Source organism: Castor canadensis, chromosome 3, assembly GCF_047511655.1.
Source record: "Castor canadensis chromosome 3, mCasCan1.hap1v2, whole genome shotgun sequence".
Taxonomy (NCBI): domain Eukaryota; kingdom Metazoa; phylum Chordata; class Mammalia; order Rodentia; family Castoridae; genus Castor; species Castor canadensis.
In genome coordinates, this window is record NC_133388.1 from 150,120,477 (window position 1) to 150,142,456 (window position 21,980).

General features: G+C 32.2%; 1 protein-coding gene across 2 annotated transcripts in view; it reads right to left on the minus strand.

The window, feature by feature from the left end:
* The window catches only part of Mmp16 (matrix metallopeptidase 16), a 252,970-nt gene that overhangs the window by 103,418 nt on the left and 127,572 nt on the right, over positions 1–21,980 (minus strand). For both annotated transcript variants that reach the window (XM_074068801.1, XM_074068802.1), the window contains exon 4: positions 12,579–12,883. In XM_074068801.1, the coding sequence (XP_073924902.1) occupies positions 12,579–12,883 (305 nt within the window). The remainder of the gene's footprint in view (positions 1–12,578; positions 12,884–21,980) is intronic.

A 21,980-nucleotide genomic window follows, 5' to 3' on the forward strand; every position in this document is an offset into this window, starting at 1 on the left:
ATAACTAAGTTTTTTATAATATTTTTCAAAAGTCTTAATAATCTTACTAAGTATATTTCATAACATTTTGATTAGAAAGAACTTCTGTCTACAAGAACTCAAGAAACTAATTACTGCACATCAGTAATTTAAAAAAAGAAGACAGATAAAATATTGTCTGCCTCTATGCCTGAACAAATTTAAGAAATGTATTTTGCATATTACAATATAGAAAATTTAAAACTCCAAAAAGACAAAAGTATGTACCATTTGAAAAGTCATCAAAACTAAAATATCTCTAAATCATACCTGAACACTGGAATCTCCCAATTAATTAACAAAATATTTATAATAAAACAGAAAAAAAAAGCACTACAACTCTGGGCGAAAAAGATGTATGACTGAGAACATTGTTCTGGAATAAATGAAGGATATTCCCTACAGAGAAGTAGTCTCCCTCACTTATTGCAAATGACTAAATGGGAAAAACAAGGTAAACGATCCATATCCTTATTATTTAAAGGCCTCTTACAGGTTAATGAAAATAATTCAGTAGAATGGTCCAACAGGAGTAAAGGCCAAAAACAGCAGATAACATTCACAAAACACATACAAATGAGTAATATATACAAAATATTTGTTCTTTAGTATTAATGAAATATGCAAATAAGCAAAGTTGAGTTTCTACCTATCAGTTTGATCAAGGTGGAAAACAGGAGTTACTAGAGTTAATATTAAGGTACTTACTTTGAATTATTGAATTCGTCTGCTGTTCAGTCATCCTACCTTTGGTATACACCATGAATCCCCTACCTACAACCTCCTACCTATACAATACTTAACCTTTTACGTTTCACTTTCCTCATATGCAAAGTTGAGTCTATTTAATGTTGTTGAAGTGAGGATTACAGAAAATTCATCAATGGCACCTAACAGTTCTTAGTATCCACTAATGCCATTATTATGGTTTTATTATTTTTCAACTGCAATCACAATTATGATTATGCTTAGATTGCTTACTCATATACATTGCTGGTTGAAGTGTAAACTGGTTGCCTTTTTGCAAACTAACCTAACAACATATTAAGTTTTCAAAAAAGTTCAATGTTCCTTGGCCAAATAATTATGGGGCTCTATTGTAAAAGAATAATTAATATCACAACAAATTTATGCATAGTTATGTTCATTATACTATATCTAATAGATAAAATTAGAAATTGGCTAAATTTTTACTATTAATACAATACTAACATATATTCAATCATATGAAAGAATAATTTAACTATATTTAACAATCATTTAGCATTAGGCAAGATAGTACATGCATGTAATCCTAGGACTCAGGAGGCTGAGGAAGGAAGATAACAAATTTGGGGCCAGCCTAGGACATCTAACATGGCCATGTCTCAAAACCTCAAGCAATCAACCCACCAGCCAGTCAACCAACCAAACAAATGAAAGATCTCTCAGTGAGTTAGGAAAGTGACAGCAAAAATGTTCAGTGAAGGAGACGAACCAATTCAGGTTATAATGCATATATACATGGAACTGTCACAAGGAAACTCCCTGTGTAGCTATCTTAAGCATACAAAAATGCTAGGAATCTCCCTGTGCAGCTATCCTTATCTCAACTAGCAAAAATGCTTTGTCCTTCTTATTATTGTTTATAATCTCTCTTCAACAAAATTAGAGATAAGGGCAGAACAGTTTCTGCCTGGATGCGAGGGGGTGGGGGGGAGAGGGAAGGGGGCTGGTGGTAGGAGGGAGAAATGACCCAAACATTGCACATATGAATAAATGGAAAAAAAAACAAAAACAAAAATGCAATTAGGTTTCTTTTACAAAACTGGAGGACAGGAAAGCAGAACAAGTCCTGTCTGGGGGATTGGTAGCAGTGAGAGGGAGGAGGTGGGGGAAGGGTGTAGGAGGGTGAATATGGTGCAAATACTGTGCACACATGTATGTAAACAGAAAAATGAGACCTGCTGAAATTCTTCCAGGAATGGGGGAGAGGTGGGATAAAGGAGAATGACGGAGGGGGTGAATTCAAGAATGATATATTTGACATAATGAGAACTTTTGTAAATGCTGCAATGCACCTCCACACAGCAATAAAAAAAATTGAAAATGTTCAGTGAAAAGGGGAAATATTTTATAAAAATTATAACCTTTACAAAAACTACAACCATTCCAAAAAGAATTACATGTACATATGTCCAGATTTTCATGTCTATGGTATCAGCTTTCCATTACTATAACAAATACCTATAATTAAAAAAAAAACTATAAAAATGGAAAGCTCATTTTGGCTCAGAGTCTTGAGATTTCAGTCCATGACTGACTGACTCCACTGCCTTGTGCTTGTGGTTGCACATCCTGGTGGGAGCATATGACACAGCAAAAACATCATGGTCAAGAAGCAAAAGAGAAAGGGACTGGGATCCCACTGTTTGATCTGAGTGCATGTTCCCAATGCCCTGAAGATCTCTCACTAGGCCCTACCTCTTATAGGATTTATCACTTTTGAATAGCTTCATGCCAGGGATCAAGCCTTTAAAACCTGGACTTTTGGGGGATGCTTGAGACTCCAAAGTTTTTATCTAGCAATTAATGTATCTACTAAGAACAGTGATTAAATCTATCAGACCTCAAAACTCAAAGTGATTTTAATGATTTTTTTCTAACTTCTAGCTTTATTGAATTTTACAAAGAGAATGTATATCACTTATATGATTAAAAATGTAAACTATATCACAGTTAATGATTTGCTAGCAACCATGGGTCAAATATTAAATCAAGTATTAACAAGCACTCTTATAAGGAAAGAAGTTAATATTTTAATATGTATCATGTGCCAAATGTTGAAGTAGGTGCACTAACATATTTAATATGTATAAATGGTGGTTGTATTCTTTCTACCCTCTCCTATACTAGATAAAATCTTAATCACTTAATAGATTGATAAATACTGAATTTATATCTTAATTGTAGACAGAATATCTCAATTGGCCTATTGTTAATAGACATTGGAAAAAAAGCCCCATTTTAGCTGAAATTTAATAATCAGTTTGTTCTTAATCTATAAAGTATGGAGATAAACAGTATAGATATGCCAGAGTTGGTTTGTAACAGTATTAGTATTTTTTAGGAATAATAGTTCTGATGGGTCCATTAGGTCAACTCTAAAAAGAACAAGGTAGGAACCAGGCATCATCATCTCCAAAGGAAACAATATAGGTAGTTAATGTCACACATCTAGGGCAATCTGAGTAGGAAATGTGCTTCAAATGTATGGCCAGGGAAATAAAGAAGTTGAAAGTATTTAGGAAAATGCAAGTTGATTTAATTGTTTACATGCTCCTCTGAAACTCATCAGTTGAGAGCTACTGAAGCCAATGGCATACATATTATCTAATGTAAACTCCTGAGGACTTGAATAGAGATGGACATTCATCTTAAAGAATGTGTGTGGTGATCCTGATTCCCTCCTGATCTTCCTTCTCCATCAGCCCAACTCCTCAGTGTTGAACAGATGACAGCATTTGGGAAAGAATGTTCTAAGGTTTGAAAATAAATCCTAGTATATAGTCATTGGATAAAAATCATTAATACTACATCTAGTTAAGATTTTTGTCAATAAAACTGCTCCTTCAAAACAGTCCCAAATGAAAAGTTTCATTAGGAAGCAAACTTTTATTTTAAACAGGATTTATTTGCCATAGGTTTAATATGTAATCATGAAAAAGTACTCAATGTACCATAAAATGTATTTTATTGTTTGCATTTCCTTCTTTCCAACTTTCCCAGATGATTGAACCTATTGTAGTTAAATGAGTCCATATTCTTGATCTAATAATTGTATACAATATTCATTACTTAATAATAACATTTAATTGGTCAGGTTGCTATGAAAATGAGTTTCAGAAAAAGTTTAAACTTTCAGAGAAAGATCTAACAAAGTGTTAATTTTACTCTGAGAAAATAGCCTGAATTATACTTATACATTTATTTATATACATATATTTTATATACAACTTGGATTTATATACAAATGTATATACATGTATATATATATATATATTTGGAAATTGTACAGTCTGAAATATACTAAAATCATAAACTCTGGTTTGCAAAGTTCAGAGGAAAAGACCAAGGAAGGGATAACTCAGATTGGAAATTTATAGATTCTAGAGATTAATATGAAGTTCCACATATGCAAAAATAATCTCAAAGAAATTTGAAATAAATTATTATTTTGACATTTTTTATTGTTGTGCTGGGTGGGGATACATTGTGACATTTACAATGGTTCTTACAATGCAAATTAATATGCCACTTGAGACAACTCTGAAATTAAATACTTGGTGTTAAATTACATACAAATATTAATCTTTATGCATGAGCAAATGTAGGTTTAAATATATCTAAGATACAAGTGGAAATTCATCATAATTTAAGTGGCAAGTTTAATTATGCCACAAGGACCCAAAATGAAGGATTCTTACTCTCTCCAAAGTAAGGTGGAATCATTATAGCATTTTCACCCTGAATAAGTCAAATCCTGCACTTAAAGGTTATTCTTTACATATATTTATATATTTTATTCTGCATGTTAATCTGATTTAAATATATTCCCCAGTTACTGTAGAATGTCTTCAAACATTGTTCTGTTTTTAATAATCTGTAACTTTGTAATATATATTTTGAAATAAATATTATGAATGTTAATATTGTTAAGTGGCCACATGAAACTTTCAATAGAGAAATGAATTCGGAACATGTTAACACTCAGCCCTATTAATTTTACTCCTTCTGATAGGTTTTATATCTTGCAATCTGGATAAAATGGCCTAAATAACAGGTATGTTTATTCCCTTGATCAAAAGTGTTCAGTGGATGCCAATGGCCCATAAGAAAAATCCAGCCTCATTAGCATGCCACTAATTTCAACAAATTGGATAAAGCCAATCTTTTTAGTATTAGTTATTACTCTACTCATTCTTAATTATTCCATCTTCTAGACCAGTGACTTCCATCTGGGGGTGATTTCGTCCAAGAGGACAGCTGGCAAAGACTGGAGACATTTTTGGTTATTATAGTTTGAGGAAGCTACCAGCATCTATGTGTAGGGGCTAGGATAAATCCTAAATATCATGTTTATACTCTATAGGGAACTATTCCTTCTCCAACCTAATAGCAAATTATACATTTGAAAACGTCAATAGTGCTGAGGTCAAGAAACTTTAATCTCTTAATCGTTTTACACTCTGATTTTTTCCATAGAATTCTTTTGCTGTATTTCTTTCATTTCATCGCTGTATTAAAATCACTCTTTTCCTTCAAATCTCCATTCAAATGCCCCCTTTTCCAAGAAAACTTCAATACAATTGATAAAATTCAATTAAAACCATATTTTGGCATTATTTAGCAAGTCCCTTTCTAATTGTGCATTTATAATGATGTAATATTTGACACAGATTTAGATAACATATATGTAAATTATAAGTAATAATAATAATACAAACCTGAAAAATCCATCACCCCAACTTGAATGTAGAATATTGCTAATTCTTTTATGCCTGTTCATGTATTTTGTAAATATTCTACTTTTCTGCCTCTCTAAGAACTAATCACTATGCTACAATGTGTAGTACATTTTTTCCAAGTAACAAATTCATGTGCCATATCTTTATGATAAACTACATATTTTATTGCTGCTTGTTTTTTATCCTTACAACAAATGGTGTCACACTATATCTACTGTAATATTTTGCAATTTGTATTATTCCTTCATTATCTTTTCTAAAAATCATGTATGGTTTTGTTTGTAAAACAGCAGTGACTATATTTCCCTGCCTTTTAATGTTCTATGTTGTAAATAAATAAGAAAAAACATATGCATACACATTTATTCTCCAAACAAACACACATTTAGATGGTTCTTTTTTGCTATTATAAACAATAGTAGCATAAGAACATTCTTGCACATATGTACTAACATACAAGGGCAAGACTTTCTTTAAAACAAAACTAAGTATGAAATTGCTTAATAAATAGTTATGCAAATGTTTAATTTTACTAGGTTTTTGACAAACTCTTCCAATTTGAACAGTTTATTCCCTATACTCTCACCCACCATGCATAAGTGTTCTTTCTGCTTGATACTCTCATTGCTACTTGTTGTTACATTTTGGGTATGTAATTAATGTAATTTCTCTTTTATTTACTCCAACTTTACTTTTTAAATAGCAAATTTAGTCCATTTGTATTCATTGCAGTTACTCAAATGTTTTGGAATTTTCAAATTCTTGTATGTACTCTGAAATTTTTATATTTTTGTAGCATTATTTTCTTTTCTTGCTTTCTAAAAATTGTATTTTTATATTGTAATTTTTTATTTATTTTTGTTATCTTCTGGTGTTTTTCTCTCCATTACCTTGAAAGTAACATTCTTGTAATTTATTTTTATTAGTTATTCTTGAAGGTTTACATGCCCACGTAGCACAGAGTATTATGACCCTAGAATACTTTAATTCAAATCTCTTCTTCCATATTTTATATGCTATTTGTGTTAGTCAGACTTTCATCACTGTGACAGGTAACTGACAAAATCAAATTAAAGGAAGAAAAGACTTATTGTGGTTCAGAGTTTCAGAAGTTCCAGTCCCTAGATGGTAAGCTGCACTGCTGCTGGTCCTGTGGTGAGGCAGAACATCATGGCATGAAAGGATGTGGAGACAGGTTGTCCATCTCAAGGTGGTCAAGAAGTAGGGAGGAGAGACCAGAAAAGAGGTCAGGGCAAGATACAGCCCCCAAAGACACACCTTGGTGACCTACTTCCTCTAGCTCGACCTCACTTGCCACTAAGTCTTCTGTTGGCCTTCATATCATTTTATCTGTTTATACTTTTTTGGGACTGACTTACCAAGATCTTCTACACAGTACATTCAGTTTATAATAACAACTGCTTTCCTTTTTGTGTTCCATACAAAGATACTGTGGAGTATTATGAATTGTTTTCAATATTGTTTTTCTGGTGCACTTGATAAAATATTTTCAGTGCCAGTGTTTCCTCCAGTCTTCAAGTAGATGGTCCCCTTCCTGGATTCTCTAGTATCATTTTCGTGGTACCATTTTGTTAATTCTAACTACCTAATTGAGTAACTAACAATCTTTTAGTGTTTCAAATTCTTTACAAAATCAAAGTTATTACACTATCTGTTTTATAAATTTACTGTGAAAAATAAATAAGCTAACTCATAAAAGTAATTTAGGATACTGTCTGAGACATACTAAATACACAGGGTATTATTATTTTTATTTTCTTTTTTAGACATTTTGAATCAGACTGATAACATTCAAGAGGGCTCTTGCTTTCTCTACTTTTCCTTTGCATACTGATCCAACAATCTTTTCAATTAAAACCTAGAAAGCAGGTTGATATTCCTTGTCCTAGGTCAATTGCCATTGTGCAGGATACATGCATCTTTTATAGTTGTGACAAACAGAATGGATAGGGAGAACCTCCCTCGATGACCGCAGTTATTTTCTGATGCATTAAATCTGATGGCAAAAATACAATCTTTACTTTGGAGTGAGGTCTATTTCTACTGCCACTCTCATATGCCATCAACAGACGGGGGGAGGGAAATTGTGGTGACATCTAAGGTCAAATGTAGAGGAGGGTTGCAAGTTAAGTATGAGGATAACATCCAGTGGACAGCTTAGTTTTCTTAAACTGTAAAGGATTTACTAAATCAGGATTTAATAATGGATTCAGAAGATGTTGTGACTATTCTGAAAAAACAAAGTACAAAACTAAGGTAGACGTTTGTTTCTAGTGTTTGATAATTTAAGCAATAAAATCATCAAATTATTAATTCAAACCAACTGGATTATTTCAAAAACTTAAAGATGTCGTTTATATTTGTAAAAATAGGTGAACTGAAATTTTAATTTTGTTGATGACCACCTAGATATAAGGACAAATAACCTATTTTTAAAGGAAAAATATCTAGGTAGATAATAGGAGAACACCAGTAGCTAATGGTTAAAGGGCAGATTTTAAATGAAGGTGAATTATGATTAAGCAACTTTTCCATACAAGGTGAATCAAAAATTTTAGTATTGCTTTACCACCCAAAATTTTGGTGCAGAAGACACTGGATAGATGCTTATTAAAACTATCACCTTTCTCTATCCTTTCAGGTATAGAATTGAATACAAATTGGTGGAATTCATGCAGAAATGTTAAATACACCTTTTGTGAGTCTGACACATAAAGTTCTTCCTTGAGCAAACTTATGAGTTTTCCCAATTCTAAGCTGACATCCAAGTCAACTTTGAAAGTTATATGTTAATGATGGCTGAGCTCCCATGTATCTGGATCTCTGATAGAGAATATCAGTGGAGCCCCTCTGCCTCATCACATGCATGGGAAATAAAATTCTATTGTGTCACCCCATCAACATGCATGGTTTTATATGTTTCATTTGTAAGAAATTTATATTATATGAATATTCACGATCCATCTATATATTTTCTTCATGCTTACATGAAGACATTTTTTGTAAGTGTGACTTCCCCATTCATCTGCTATTTCTAATTGCACACAAAGATCTAAAAATAAAGAACCAAGTCATTACTGCATAACAATCACCTGACAGTCCATAACCGAAAGATTTTGCAAAAGTCAAGTGTATCAGACTTTTAGTTACCAGTCTAGTTGAGTGAAATAAACTTACTGAAATGAAATTCATTCCAGGAAGGAAAGAAGTCATATTTTTAAAAAACAAATAAGAAACTCAATCACAATTGTGAAAGCCAAATACTTTTGAGACCAGAGCTTCCAAAATAAAATATGGCAGGTAAGAAGTATGTGATAAGAGTTAATTTTTGAATTTAAAATTCCGATAAGTACTCCTGTTTTAAGGACAGATTAAAGTCCTGACCACCCAGTCATATCAAGTCTCTGTCTAACTTTGGGCAGGTGCTTTCTACACTAGTACACCAAGGACAACTTCTCTCTTCAATATTACCAGTCATGTCCATTGACTCAAGAATCACATCCTAAGACTCCTCACCTATGTGCATTTAAGAGTGAGTGAGCCTCTGTGTAGAAGTCAATCATTTCACATTCAATAACAGAATATATTTAATGAGTTTTGATGTCTTGGATGGTATTTTTTATAGTTGTTTCTCTTTCCCTGAGGTTTTGTGTGTGTGTGTGTGTGTCTTGCAGTGCTGGCAATCAAACCCAGGGCCTTGTGCTTACTAGAAAAGCTCTCTATCATTGAGTTGCATTCCTGAGCCATCTCTCTGTGATTCTTTTTTGCTTGTTTAGACAACCTGCCATGACAAGGTTGAACACTGTTGGTTTCCTCCTTGTGTTAGGCAGTGAACTTTCAAACGATAAGCAGTTATTGCAATGTGATTTTTAAAAAATAAAATTGCAATTACATGGTGAAATAGGATATAACTCAAGATATTTTTCTATTATAGGTTTTATATGTTATTTTCTTAGGCAATGTTTTTTTTTTTTCCTTGGAGATGATTACTTTGAAATCTTACTGGTAGATATTTGACTATAAATAATTTCTGTAATTGCCTGTGTTTTAATTGATAATGCAATTTAAATTTTATACCAACAATACATTAATGTTACTTATAATGAATCTTAGCATTCTGGTAAACATTAAATTATCCAAAATATTTTCAAGCAATGTATACTTTTCAAAAACCATATCATGATAAATATTTTATATTTTGTATTACTATGCATGTGTTGCTTCTTTACTATGCAAAAATAAAAACCCAACAAAAATCTGAAAAGAGGGTGGTATTTTTATTAGGAATGTGTTTGTTTGTGTGTGTGTGTGTGTGAATGTGCTTATTTGTTTTAAGAATATGATTGTTTGATCCGCTAAATGGCCTTTAGCTTTGTGTTTTCAAAAGGTATCATGACATTAAGCAAATAGACAGGAGAGTAGATAACAATGAATTCAAGGTTACTGGCAGCCTAAGACACTGTTTATCTCTTTTGAGGTAGACAGAATTCAAATTGCCTTCATTAGCTGAGCAATATGCTGTGGAGAATGAGCTTGGTACTTATCAAGAGGCTTTTTCATTTGCATTTTTGTTGTACAACCAAGCTGCTCTGTTTTAGAGATGCTCAAGAGATGTAAATAGGAGAGAAAGAAAACAACTCAGGTAAGTAAGCCAGGGGCATTCCAGAGCTAGATTAATGAAAAGAAAGTTTATCAATGAAGATGTCAGAATTGTGCCTTCTGGTATTTGTAATACAAAATGACAGTCTCCCATACTTAGGATTTGTGATGTACAAATGCATGAATTCTCCCCACATCCACCAATACCACAAGAAAACCTAGAGGCTGTTCTTTTAATAAATGATCAATACTTCAGAGTGACACTATCCTAATGGCCCTGCTGTTCCTGGTTAAGAGTCTGAATTTCAATTAAGTAGTAAATCTTTATGGAATTACATTTCCAATAGTCAATTAACATCTCCCTAATCCCCAATTCTGAAACACAATTATTTTGCAGAGTTCTTTCCTTTAGGCACTCTCATAGGCAAAATATTTTTACTTGACTGGTAAAGACGTATTTTCTACCAAATGAAAAACCAATAACAAATAATTGTTTTGTTTAAGTTTTTTGGTCACATGCCTATGTGCAAAGATTGTTATACTTTCACAGAACACGTCAAGAGACAATAAGATCTATTAATGAATACCCTTTGTCAAACATGTCTGGACTTGGTTGGGCAGTTGTAGGTCATGCACTATATTTGAGATTTTTCCCCATATAATTAATTGGAAAACCTTTAAGATCATAAAAAACACACAAACATTCATAGCACTGATCCTACTCAAATCAATATAAACATTCTCATTTCCTACATACTCAAATCCCCCTATAGATTTTTTTAAATTCAAGAAGTATAGGTTGATGTCTAATAGAACATATACCTAGAGGATTAGTACAGTCTTCTTTATTGAGGATTTCAACACTTTTGGTCAAAATATAAGCAATTTGATAGGTATATCCTTTATATAAGATTAAAATCATTTTAAATTTATGAGGTCATCAAACAAATTAACACAACTTGTTTGGCTCAGCTATCATGTTTTCAGACATTTTATTATTAGATGTATAGAAAATAGGTTAAACATGCCTGTGTAGAAAACACTCCTACTTACAATGTTCATAGCCCACAATACAAACTGCACGTTAAAAATAAGAATATACATGTTAGAAGCTTTTTGACATAATGATCAGTTAGTTGAGATTTAGACATAAACTTTTTGTCACCAAAGTTTTTGGCTTTTCATCCCACTAAACAAAAATTCCCTGATACATCTGCCACTATCTTCAAATGAGTCCTTAAAAATGTAATCATCCTTTACTATTATAATATACATCAGTAATGATCAATTCAACAAATCACCTGAACATCATGTTGTTTATTTTATTGTGTAAAACAAGGACAGTTATCCTTTCTTTGAAAACTAATACTATTTTATGTTTAACTCAACCTAGTTCAGTCTATCTATCACATCATTGAACCCTAGGTATCCTAACAACTCAAGACTATTACAATAATCCAGCTAACTAAACCTTGTAATGAACTAACAAATCTTAATTTCATACTAGGCTTAACTCATCAAAGAGGAATTAAACAGCCTCATTAGTTGAGTAGTTGTCATTAAAGCAATGAATGCTTGTAGTAGAATAACACAGTACAATTGAAAAAGAAAATAAATATTTAAGTCTTGATTGCAAGAGTGAGGGCTATGGAGTTTAGAAATCTTATGACTCCAGTATCTCATATTCTTATTTTTTAAAAAGAATTGAAAATATACACTTTTGTGTAGGAAGAGACACATGACTTTTATATCAAGTGCCTATTCTTTTAATCATTAAGTTTTTTGATTTTTAAATTATTTTTGAACATCAGAATAAGAACTAGAAAACCAATAAATGTAATGGGATAAAGTTGTAAGAAATTGCTTGTGACAAAGATAAACACATACTATAAAGTTAATAAATCACGTGGTTACTTATTAGACTGGGAGACCAATCAAATTGATTAGTGACAAAGGAGAAGAGGTAAAAATTTATAGACTAGAAAAATGATAAAAGCAGAAAGCAGTGGAAAATATACAGTAAAAGTCACACCACAAATGTTAATTTAAGCAGGTTTAAACTTCAAGTGGAAATACCTGCATAAAGTATAGAAAAATAACAGAATTTGCTCAATGACTTTAAGTCTTGTGACTTTAATAACTGACTACCCAATCTTTCAAGAAGTGACATTTTGTAGGAAGCAAAATTTACTTTAGAGTGTTTATAGATATTGTGTAAGTTTCTAGTATTTAATCAAAAGAACACACATATGATATATTTTGTAATGACTTGTATCAATTCTTACACTAAATCATTAAAAAGCCCTACATACTGCTTTTATAATTAAAAAATTGGTTTAGAATCAATACCTTAAGTTGTAAATCAGAAAATTATTGGGTGTTCTAAAAAAGGAAAGAAGGGCTCTTTACGTAATTCAGAAATGATGCGCTTACCATCATGATTTGGATTTCCTAGTGTCCATGGCTCATCTGAGTCAAAATGAGTATCTCCTCCAATTCCTGGTCCAGGGAAATAGGCATGTGCCAAAAATCCTCCCTCCCCATCAAAGGGAGAACTATCTCCATGGAAACCAGATGCAAAAATAATGGTTATATCCACATCACGCTTGCCATTTTCTAATTCACTGTAGGGAACTTCTTCAAACGTCAGAGGAGTTACATTCTGCCACACATCAAAGGCACGGCGAATAGCTTTACGAGTCTCAGGGTCCCCTACTTTTGGAGTTACGTTCTTTATACTGAAAGTTAGAAAAGAACAAGATCAGTTAGTATGGCTCTATTTGTGAAATTTGACATCACAGATGTTTACCTATGTAGTACGGTAAAATATCAAAGAAAACAGTCATATTAAATAGAAATAAAATGTATCCATTCTTCTTGACTCTACATGTTTCTATTACTTTCCACTACACTCAGATAATTTATCAACAATATACTATCTATGTGCCAATGCTATCAGGGAGAAGATCTCTACCAATTGCTTAATAGAAAATAAGTACATCCATTAGTCACTTTGCCCCCTGGACAGCAACAGGAAGGTAGATTTACCAAATGATCAAACAGGTGCATCATTTTCAAATTTAAGTAAAATTTTCAATTCCTTTTTGATTTTAGTTTCGGAGGCACACCATTGTATCTGTGTGAATCAACTCCAAACAATGTATTTGTATTTTTTTTCCCTCTAGGAACAACAAATCAGTAAACACAAAAGTATATCTTTATTTTTAAAGAAAACAAAATTTATGATATTCTACTGTTTAAAATTGTCTTTCAAGTTTAAAATGTATCACATTCAATACAAAGATTTAAAAATCTTTTAAATTTAAAAAAAGTAACACCGACATAATTTATTTTGGGTCAGATGCTAATACAAATTGATGAAATAATGATTAATACTGTTCTTGATTCATTTAATAATCACCAGATATTTACCTTTTCCCAGGTAATTTTCTGTTTTTTATAAACAGGACATCTGAATATTTTTATATTGCAGTACTATAAATCCATGTAATACATACATAAACCACTAGATAAGTTCCATTGGAGCCACAAATAAGGTTAAGATCCTTTCCATGAAGCATGAACTTACATTAAGGATATATTTTATTATAAAATATGCTATATTATCAAATGAATATTTATTGCAATACAATCATAAAGGAGAATGGGGGAAAAACAGGCTACAAACGATAGAGAAATTGCCAAATTATGGTGTCCTTTGTGCATATCATTGTATATATAGAACTCAAAATTATTTTGCCTTTTAAAATATATTTGCCAGCATGGTAAAATACTTAGGATGGACTTCCAGTAGATTATATGCAGTCTAACTGTACCTAAGTCAAGATAAGTATGAATTATAGGCAAGACTTATGTTGAGCTAATACTGGTATTTTGTTTTTTGAAGTACTGGGGTTTGAACTCAGGGTCTATATCTTGAGCCACTCCACCAACCCTTTTTGTAATGGGTTTTTTCAAGATAGGTTCTCTAAAACTATTTGCCTGGGTTGGCTTTGAACCACAGTCCTTCTGACCTCTGCCTCCTGAGTAGGTAGGATTATAGGCACGAACCACAAGCCCACCAAGACTGCTATTATATGAACATTAACTGTGAGCCAGGAAGGAACTTTTTTTTTTCTTTTATTATTCATATGTGCATACAAGGCTTGGGTCATTTCTGCCCCCTGCCCCCACCCCTTCCCTTACCACCCACTCTGCCCCCTCCCTCTCCCCCCACCCCCTCAATACCCAGCAGAAACTATTTTGCCCTTATTTCTAATTTTGTTGTAGAGAGAGTATAAGCAATAATAGGAAGGAACAAGGGTTTTTGCTGGTTGAGATAAGGATAGCTATACAGGGCATTGACTCACATTGATTTGCCAGGAAGGAACTTAACATGTATTATTTAATCCCCCCAAAAGCCAATGAGATAGGAACTTATACTTACAAAAAAAAGAAGTTAAAATTTGTTGGAATTTAGAGAAAAAGTCTTCATGGCAGAGCTGAAAGTTCTCTGCAAATCTTTCTCCTAAACATTCTAAGAATCCATTGTATTGAATTCTATGTTAGTTCACGTATCAAGTTTCCATTATTTTCTAATAAATAGTCCAGATCATATTTATGGTGACTTTTTGATAGTAGGAAATATTCATTGTATTTAAAGAGAATGAGCACAAAACAAACAGAAATGGAATGGTACTACAGGAAGAACTGGGAAGTCAAAGGCCTTGAAGTAGAGATATTCTTGGCAAATTCAAAGACCAAGGTAGTTGGTATAGTTTGGGCAGAGACAGTGTCTATCAGAATGTTTTATTATGAGTGAGAGAGGGAAAAAGGGAGCATCATAAGCAGAAAGATGTGACATTTGACCTGTTTCTTCAATTAAATGACTTGTGCTCCCTCATTAGTGGGAACATAGTCCTATGGCATATTATTTGAAAGATCTTACTACACCATGAATACTGTTAAGGTGCTAGACTCCATTCTCTTAGAGCTTGCATATTTTAGTGACAAGAGATAGACAACGAAAAGAACAAAAAATATAATTTCAGATAAAAATAAGAGGGTGCGAGAAGGTGAAGTTAAGAGATCCTAAATGTTTACTCAATGACAGCAGGGGCCAGAGATACATAGCTCTGAGTTTCTAGCTCAAGGAACAGTCCATTCAAAAAATGGAACGGATCAGTGAATTGTAGGAAAATGAACACTAAGGAAAAGGATATAAAATGAAGAGGATTGACAGGGATTGGTTATACTCTGTAAAGAGAATCTTCTGGAGAGTTTTAAGCACAGAAGTATCCTGATATTACACCAAGTACAAATATGATTATTCTGATGAATATGAATAAGAGGACAAGAACAGAGGTAATAAAGCATTTCAGAAACACATACAGAGAAGATATAAACATGAAAAAGTGTGACCATCAAGGAAATATAAGGAATGAATTTTACTGTATGTTCAGAAAGAATTGTTGAGATTGGTGATGGATTCAATGTATAATGGAGACATTTTTATTTCAAATAAAGGATAATTCTACAGCAGAGAAAATAAATGCATTCGTGTTAGTATGATTTGTACCTAAGGACATAGTGATTCTAAGAAAAATATGACAAAACATACAGTGAAGAATAATAAGAGTGGAGTATTATTTGGATTACTTGGATGGCTGTCATTTCCAAAGCTATGTACCGTTGAGCTTCCAAAATATGCTTCACCACAATGTATGTGATGTCATTAATTAGATATTACATATAAGCTATACAAGTATGCTTCAAATTCAGAGCTGTGGTTTGAATCTAGTGTAACCAAAAACAAGAGTTTAAACTTTTATGTCATTGAGAGATATATTTACAAGTACATCTCTTGTATTTACTAATACTAATGAAGGGCAGAGAGAGAGCATGTGGATGGTTATAAGAGCAAAATAAGATGGTTATTGTGAACAATTCTAATAAGCAATGCACAAAGGATTAAATATATTCTTCACATAAAAAGGAAATGCTACAAATAAAATTAAAGGTTGTAAAACTTAATAAAGCTAATGTCATTTTGAAATACTTTACTTGTCATTTCTTTTTATAAAGAGAACTACTTCTCATTTTAATAAGGCAAATGGACTTCACTTTCTGAAATCTCTAAGTGACTGCTTCATTCTAGTATTTCACTGATTCTTCTAAAGTTCTATTCTGGTGATTTCTGCATGTTAAATTTAATTTAATTAATTTATTTATTTTTATTTTTTTTCTTTTATTATTCATATGTGCATACAAGTCTTGGTTCATTTCTCCCCTCGCGTGTTAAATTTTAAAAGTTGATAATTGTCATCTTTAACAATCATGCCTTACACAACCACATAAAATTTAAGGACGGAAAGATACTAGTCCTGTTGGTCATCAGAATATGGTCCAGAACGTACATGAATTAATTGTGAGGTGAGTATTTAAGTAAGATTTTCTACTTTTAACATGGGTAGAGCCTCAGCAGTTCATTTAATAATAATTCTACATATTTAAGATTTTTCTCCATAAATATTTTAATATCATTATAAATATTTTTCAAAGTTGGACTACTATTTATCTCTAATACTGAAAATAAGAAAAAGGAGCTAAATGTCTAGGCATCTATCTAAGAAATGGAAATCTTTCAATATTCTTATATCAAAATTATTTTGATATGAAGAGGGCTAAATATTAAGTCAATTAAATAACACAAAAACTAGTTCTCCAGAAAATCATAATAATATAATATTATATGCAAAATGATTATCAACTAAAGGAAATTTATTGTACTATGGAAAGTAGACAACTGTTAGTAGTAAATAAAGTAATAAACAGTATAAATAAATTACTTCCATATCCACACTCAGAATGTATTAGAATGTTCTAGAAGGAGAAACTAAACAATTTACTTTTATTCATATTATGCTTATATAGTTGATGTGGCTTCACAAGTTTTTTATGTATGGGAAATTGTCACAGAATAAAATTGAATATGAACTCCTCCAGGAAAGCTTACATTAAATGCTTGGCTATTTTCCCAAGAGACTGGCAGATTTAAATACATAATACTTTGTATCTTATTTAAATAGCGCCCATTTCTTATGTTGTGTGTCCCAGGCACACAAGTTGAATTCTCTTTCAAGCCAATAGGATCATCAGGTTCAGTGAGCTCTTTGAGATCTGACAGAATAATGAAAAAATGTTTCAGGGAAAAGTAATTATTCCTCAGCAACTTCTGGATTTCTTTTCTGTGCATATGTCATTAAAGTATAATAGATTCTAGTGTGTCTCCTCAGTTGTCCCAAAGATGAGCATTTAAAACCAATGGGTTTTAAAAAAAGGATGAAAATTCTGGGAAAATCAAGAGTAATCAATATAAGCCAGGTATGCTACACACATCTTTAATTCTAACACTTGGGAGGCTTAAGTAGGAGGATTTGTAAGTTCGAAGCTAGCTTGGGCTATATAGCAACACCTGACTCAGAAAAGTGAAAAAAAACTCCAAAGCAGAAGAAAACAATTAATCAATATAATTGAATATAATATTTTTGTATTAAAATTAATGCTCATTAATAAAAAATAGGCTCACCTGGAAATTTAGATTTCTGTCTCATTGGCCACTTACTACATAAAATAATATTTTGGAATTTAGAACTTTTAGGGAAAAGAATTGACTCATTTATTTTACATGATATTCAGCAAACTTGGGAGATAAAAATCTATTTGATAAATTTATGTTACTCAATAAGTTTCTTTAATGCAGTGCAAAATGTTAACCAAAAACTAGTTAAAATTAATTAATTTATTCAACAACTAACTTTCCAAGCATTACGTGAAAGGCCTCTTATTTACCTGCCAAGTGAATAAATTTCTTGGATTATATGCCTTCAATGATGAAGAAAATTGATAGGATGGAGGACTTAATTTTCCAATGGTTCAACATACTAGAGTTTTTTGAAAGTCTGCAAACGTTTAAGAATAACTTAATCTTCCCACTAAAGATTTTTTCCCGTCATGCTGAGAATCCTCAATCCAAATCTTGAGCCATCCCTCATGTGTCTGCATGCAAGCGTCTTAGCATTTTGATTGCTTTTTTAGAAGTGTACATTAATTTGCCAGGAAGCAGCCAAAAATCTGGTGGCCACAAGAGAAAATATATATCTGTTAAAGGGTGATGAACCAAGCAAAGAAAAACGCAATAAATATTACCATCATCACTGTCTTTTTTTTTCCTTTCCTTAAACAGGGTCCCATTATGTAGCCCAGACTGGCCTGTAACTCTCCATCTTCCTGCCTCAGCCTTCCCTGTGCTGAGAGCTTAAAGACATGCGCCACCATGCCTGGCACCACTGCTTTCAACATTTCATTTTCTATCCAGGTAATCTTGTTATTTTGGCTTTTTTTTTTTTGAGTCACATAAAAAAATTGTTGGCTTATAATTATTTTCCTATCATAGAAAACCTGGATTTTACAACACTCACTTCAGCTCCTCTCTGTGTGCTTTTCTGGCACAGTTCAGATAACCTTTCTGTTTTTGAGCTTAAAATGCCTGGTTTTATATTTATTTCTATAAATATAGTAAGACAAAAATTGTTCATACAGTACTTACTATACATCAGGCAATTTCTTATCACCTTACACATATTAAGTTTAAAATGTAATATTCTTAACTCTCATTCTACACTTCTACATTTCTGTTAAAACACTGCCAGCCATCTCTGTGACTTGCCTAACAGATCAGAATGAATACAGATGATAGCTGGCATTCGCTAAACACAATGTTTCAAATATCGTGCAAGGTTCATATTTTTCCTTTATATTGCTTCATTTTCTCTGAAGTAGGTATTGTTATTATAATGACTTCTCACAAAGGGAAATGGAGACTTAGCAGAAGTAAGTAACAAAATTTTAATTTAAAAGTAGTGAGTAGCAGCATTCAAACCCAGATCTTTCCTACTCTAAAATAGGACTTCTAACCGCTTACTGTGCTTTTTGATAACCTTGAAGTGTATAGAGAAACCACAACTGGTTGAGATCATTCTCAGCATAGCCACCTAGCAATCACTTCTAAATATAATGGTTCTTGATCTTCCCTCTTTCCTGCATTTCTTCTTTTCTTTCTTTTAAAGAAAAGGTGCGATCAGTACCTAAGGACACTAAACAGGGTGCCCTGTCAAGAGCAAATGAATTGAACAGACAGTTCTCAGAGGTACAAATGGATAACAAATACATGAAGAAATGTTCAACATCTTTAGCCATGGGAGAAATGCAAATCAAAACATCACTGAGATTCCATCTCACCTTAGTCAGGAGAACCCTCAAGCACTATTGGTGGGAATGTAAATTATCACAACCATTATGGAAATAAGCATGGAGGCTCCTCGAAAAACTAAAAATAGACCTACCTCATGACCCTGCTATCCCATTTTTAGACATATATCCAAAGTAGTATACATATAAGAGAAATACCTGCACAGCTATGTTTATCACAGCACTAGTCACAATAGCCAAGCTATAGTATAATCCAAGGTGTCCAAAAACTGATTAATGGATAAAGAAAATGTGGTATATATACACAATGGAGTATTATTTAGCCATAAAGAATAAACTTTTAGATGATAACGTAGAAGAAAATCTAAGGGTCCTTGAGTTTGATGATTATTTTTTAAGTACAGCATCAGAAGCATGATACAGGAAATGAAGTAAGTTGTAATTCATCAAAATTTCTGCTCTGCAAAACCATTATAGAGAAAATGGAAGGATAGGCCTCAGAGTAGGAGAAAATGGTTGTAAATGTAGGAGATAAAAATCTTATATATAGAATACACAAAAAATTTTAAAACAAGAAAGCCAATAAGACTTTGATAAAAAGATCTGAAAAGACACTGCACCGAAGAAGATATACTGATGGGCAAGAAGCATATAAAAAGATGCTCAGCACTATATTTCATTAGGATACTGCAAATTAAAATACCTATCTCAATAAAATTGTTTTATCTAAAAAACAATGCAATATCTCTAAACCCTTGCAGAATAGCTATAATTCAAAACGCTGACAATGCCAAATGCTGGAGAGACTGTAGAGAAATAGAAGCTTTCAGATATTGCTGGTGATAATTCAAAATGAGATACCCACTTTGGAAGAAATTTTGGTAGCCTGTTAACAAAGCTAAGCCCAATGTTACCATGTAATCAGAAACACACTCTTTGGTATTTATCCAGATGAGTTGAAAATTTATGTGCACACAAAAATTTATATCAGGCTTATTCCTAACTGCCAAAACCTGGGAACAACAAAGATGCCTTTAACAGGTAAATGAATAAACTAAGTTATATCCTTACAATGGATTATTACACAGTAATAAAAATAAATGAGCTATCAAGTTCTAAAAAGATGTGGAGGAACCTTTAATGTATCAGACTGGAAAAGCTATATTTGATATGATTCCAAAAAATAATTAGTTTTTTCTAGGGGGTTTGAGGGAAGTGAGAAGGATAAACAGGTCAGATACGGAGTTTTATGGGAGTGAAACTACTGTATATGACATTTAATGGTGAATAAATTACATCATACATTTGTTCAAACCCACAGAAGTACAATACAAGGAGTGAACCTAGTATAGATGATGAACTTAGGAATCATGAATTAATTTTAACTCATCAGTGTTTACGAATGTACCATGCTAAACCGAGACTTTAGTAACAGGAGAAATTATGTGTATTAGGTGGGATCTGTCAGCCTAAAATTGCTCTGAAAATAAAACCTATTATATTAAACTGATACATTCTTTTATTATTTCTAAAATATTACCTAGTGTTTCTTCTGGCTTTTCTATATAGAAATTTTTTTAAAATTATAAGTAATGAGAACTTGGTTTCTTTTAAAGCCCTTATCCCTTTTATTTCTTTTTGCTGTTCTTACTCTATAAGTAACTGTACAATTTTAAGTAAAACTAGAAGTACCATGGATTGTTCATTGCTATTCTTCTAGAGTATTTTCCCCAATTTTTCACACTACTTATATATAAAATGTAAGATGACATGTTTGTTATTTTTGTAGGTGCCTTTCTTTTTATTGAGGAAGTGTCTTTTGCTTGGTTTACCAGTTATCATAGATGGATGATAAATTGAATTGGCACTTTTCTGCATCTATTAAGGGCATTATTCATGGAGCTTTTCCTTTAATATTTTATATTACTTTTAAGAAAGAAATTCAGAATCTTTATACTGTGACCTACATTCTCACTACTTTTCAGATTTTCCCTTTACTTTGGCTTATAGATTTCTTTCTTTTTCTTTATGTTCAAAAATGCATTTAATTATTTATGTTAATTTCTCTAATATATATTATAATATGCTTATACAGGTTTTCACATAATCAGGAGTACATTTCAGGCTGTTACTCTGCCATCTTGCCAGAAAAGACTTCTCTCACCATTCTTCATTAAGGCCTGCAAATGCTAACATTTATCTAATTTTTCCTCTCAATAAGCACTACTTAATAACTAATTTCACTTAAAGAAAGATGGCTCATTGGAATAAATTGGCATGAAGAGGCAGGGATATTACCATTATTAGGAAGATACAAACTATATTCCCTATTGGTTTATTGATATAATACTTTCCTATTTTTTATAACTACATATTGTAGAGATGGTAAAACAGTTTTGTGAAGTAAAAAAAAAATCTCATGAGCAATTCAGATTATGGTGAATACCAACTTCACAGGCTTGGCCTAAAGATGCTTTGTCTTTGATTTTTCTTATCTGTAGAAATAATTGACATAATTTCCATAAAGTAGCAATCTAGTGTCATGCTTTCTGGGAGGACAGCACA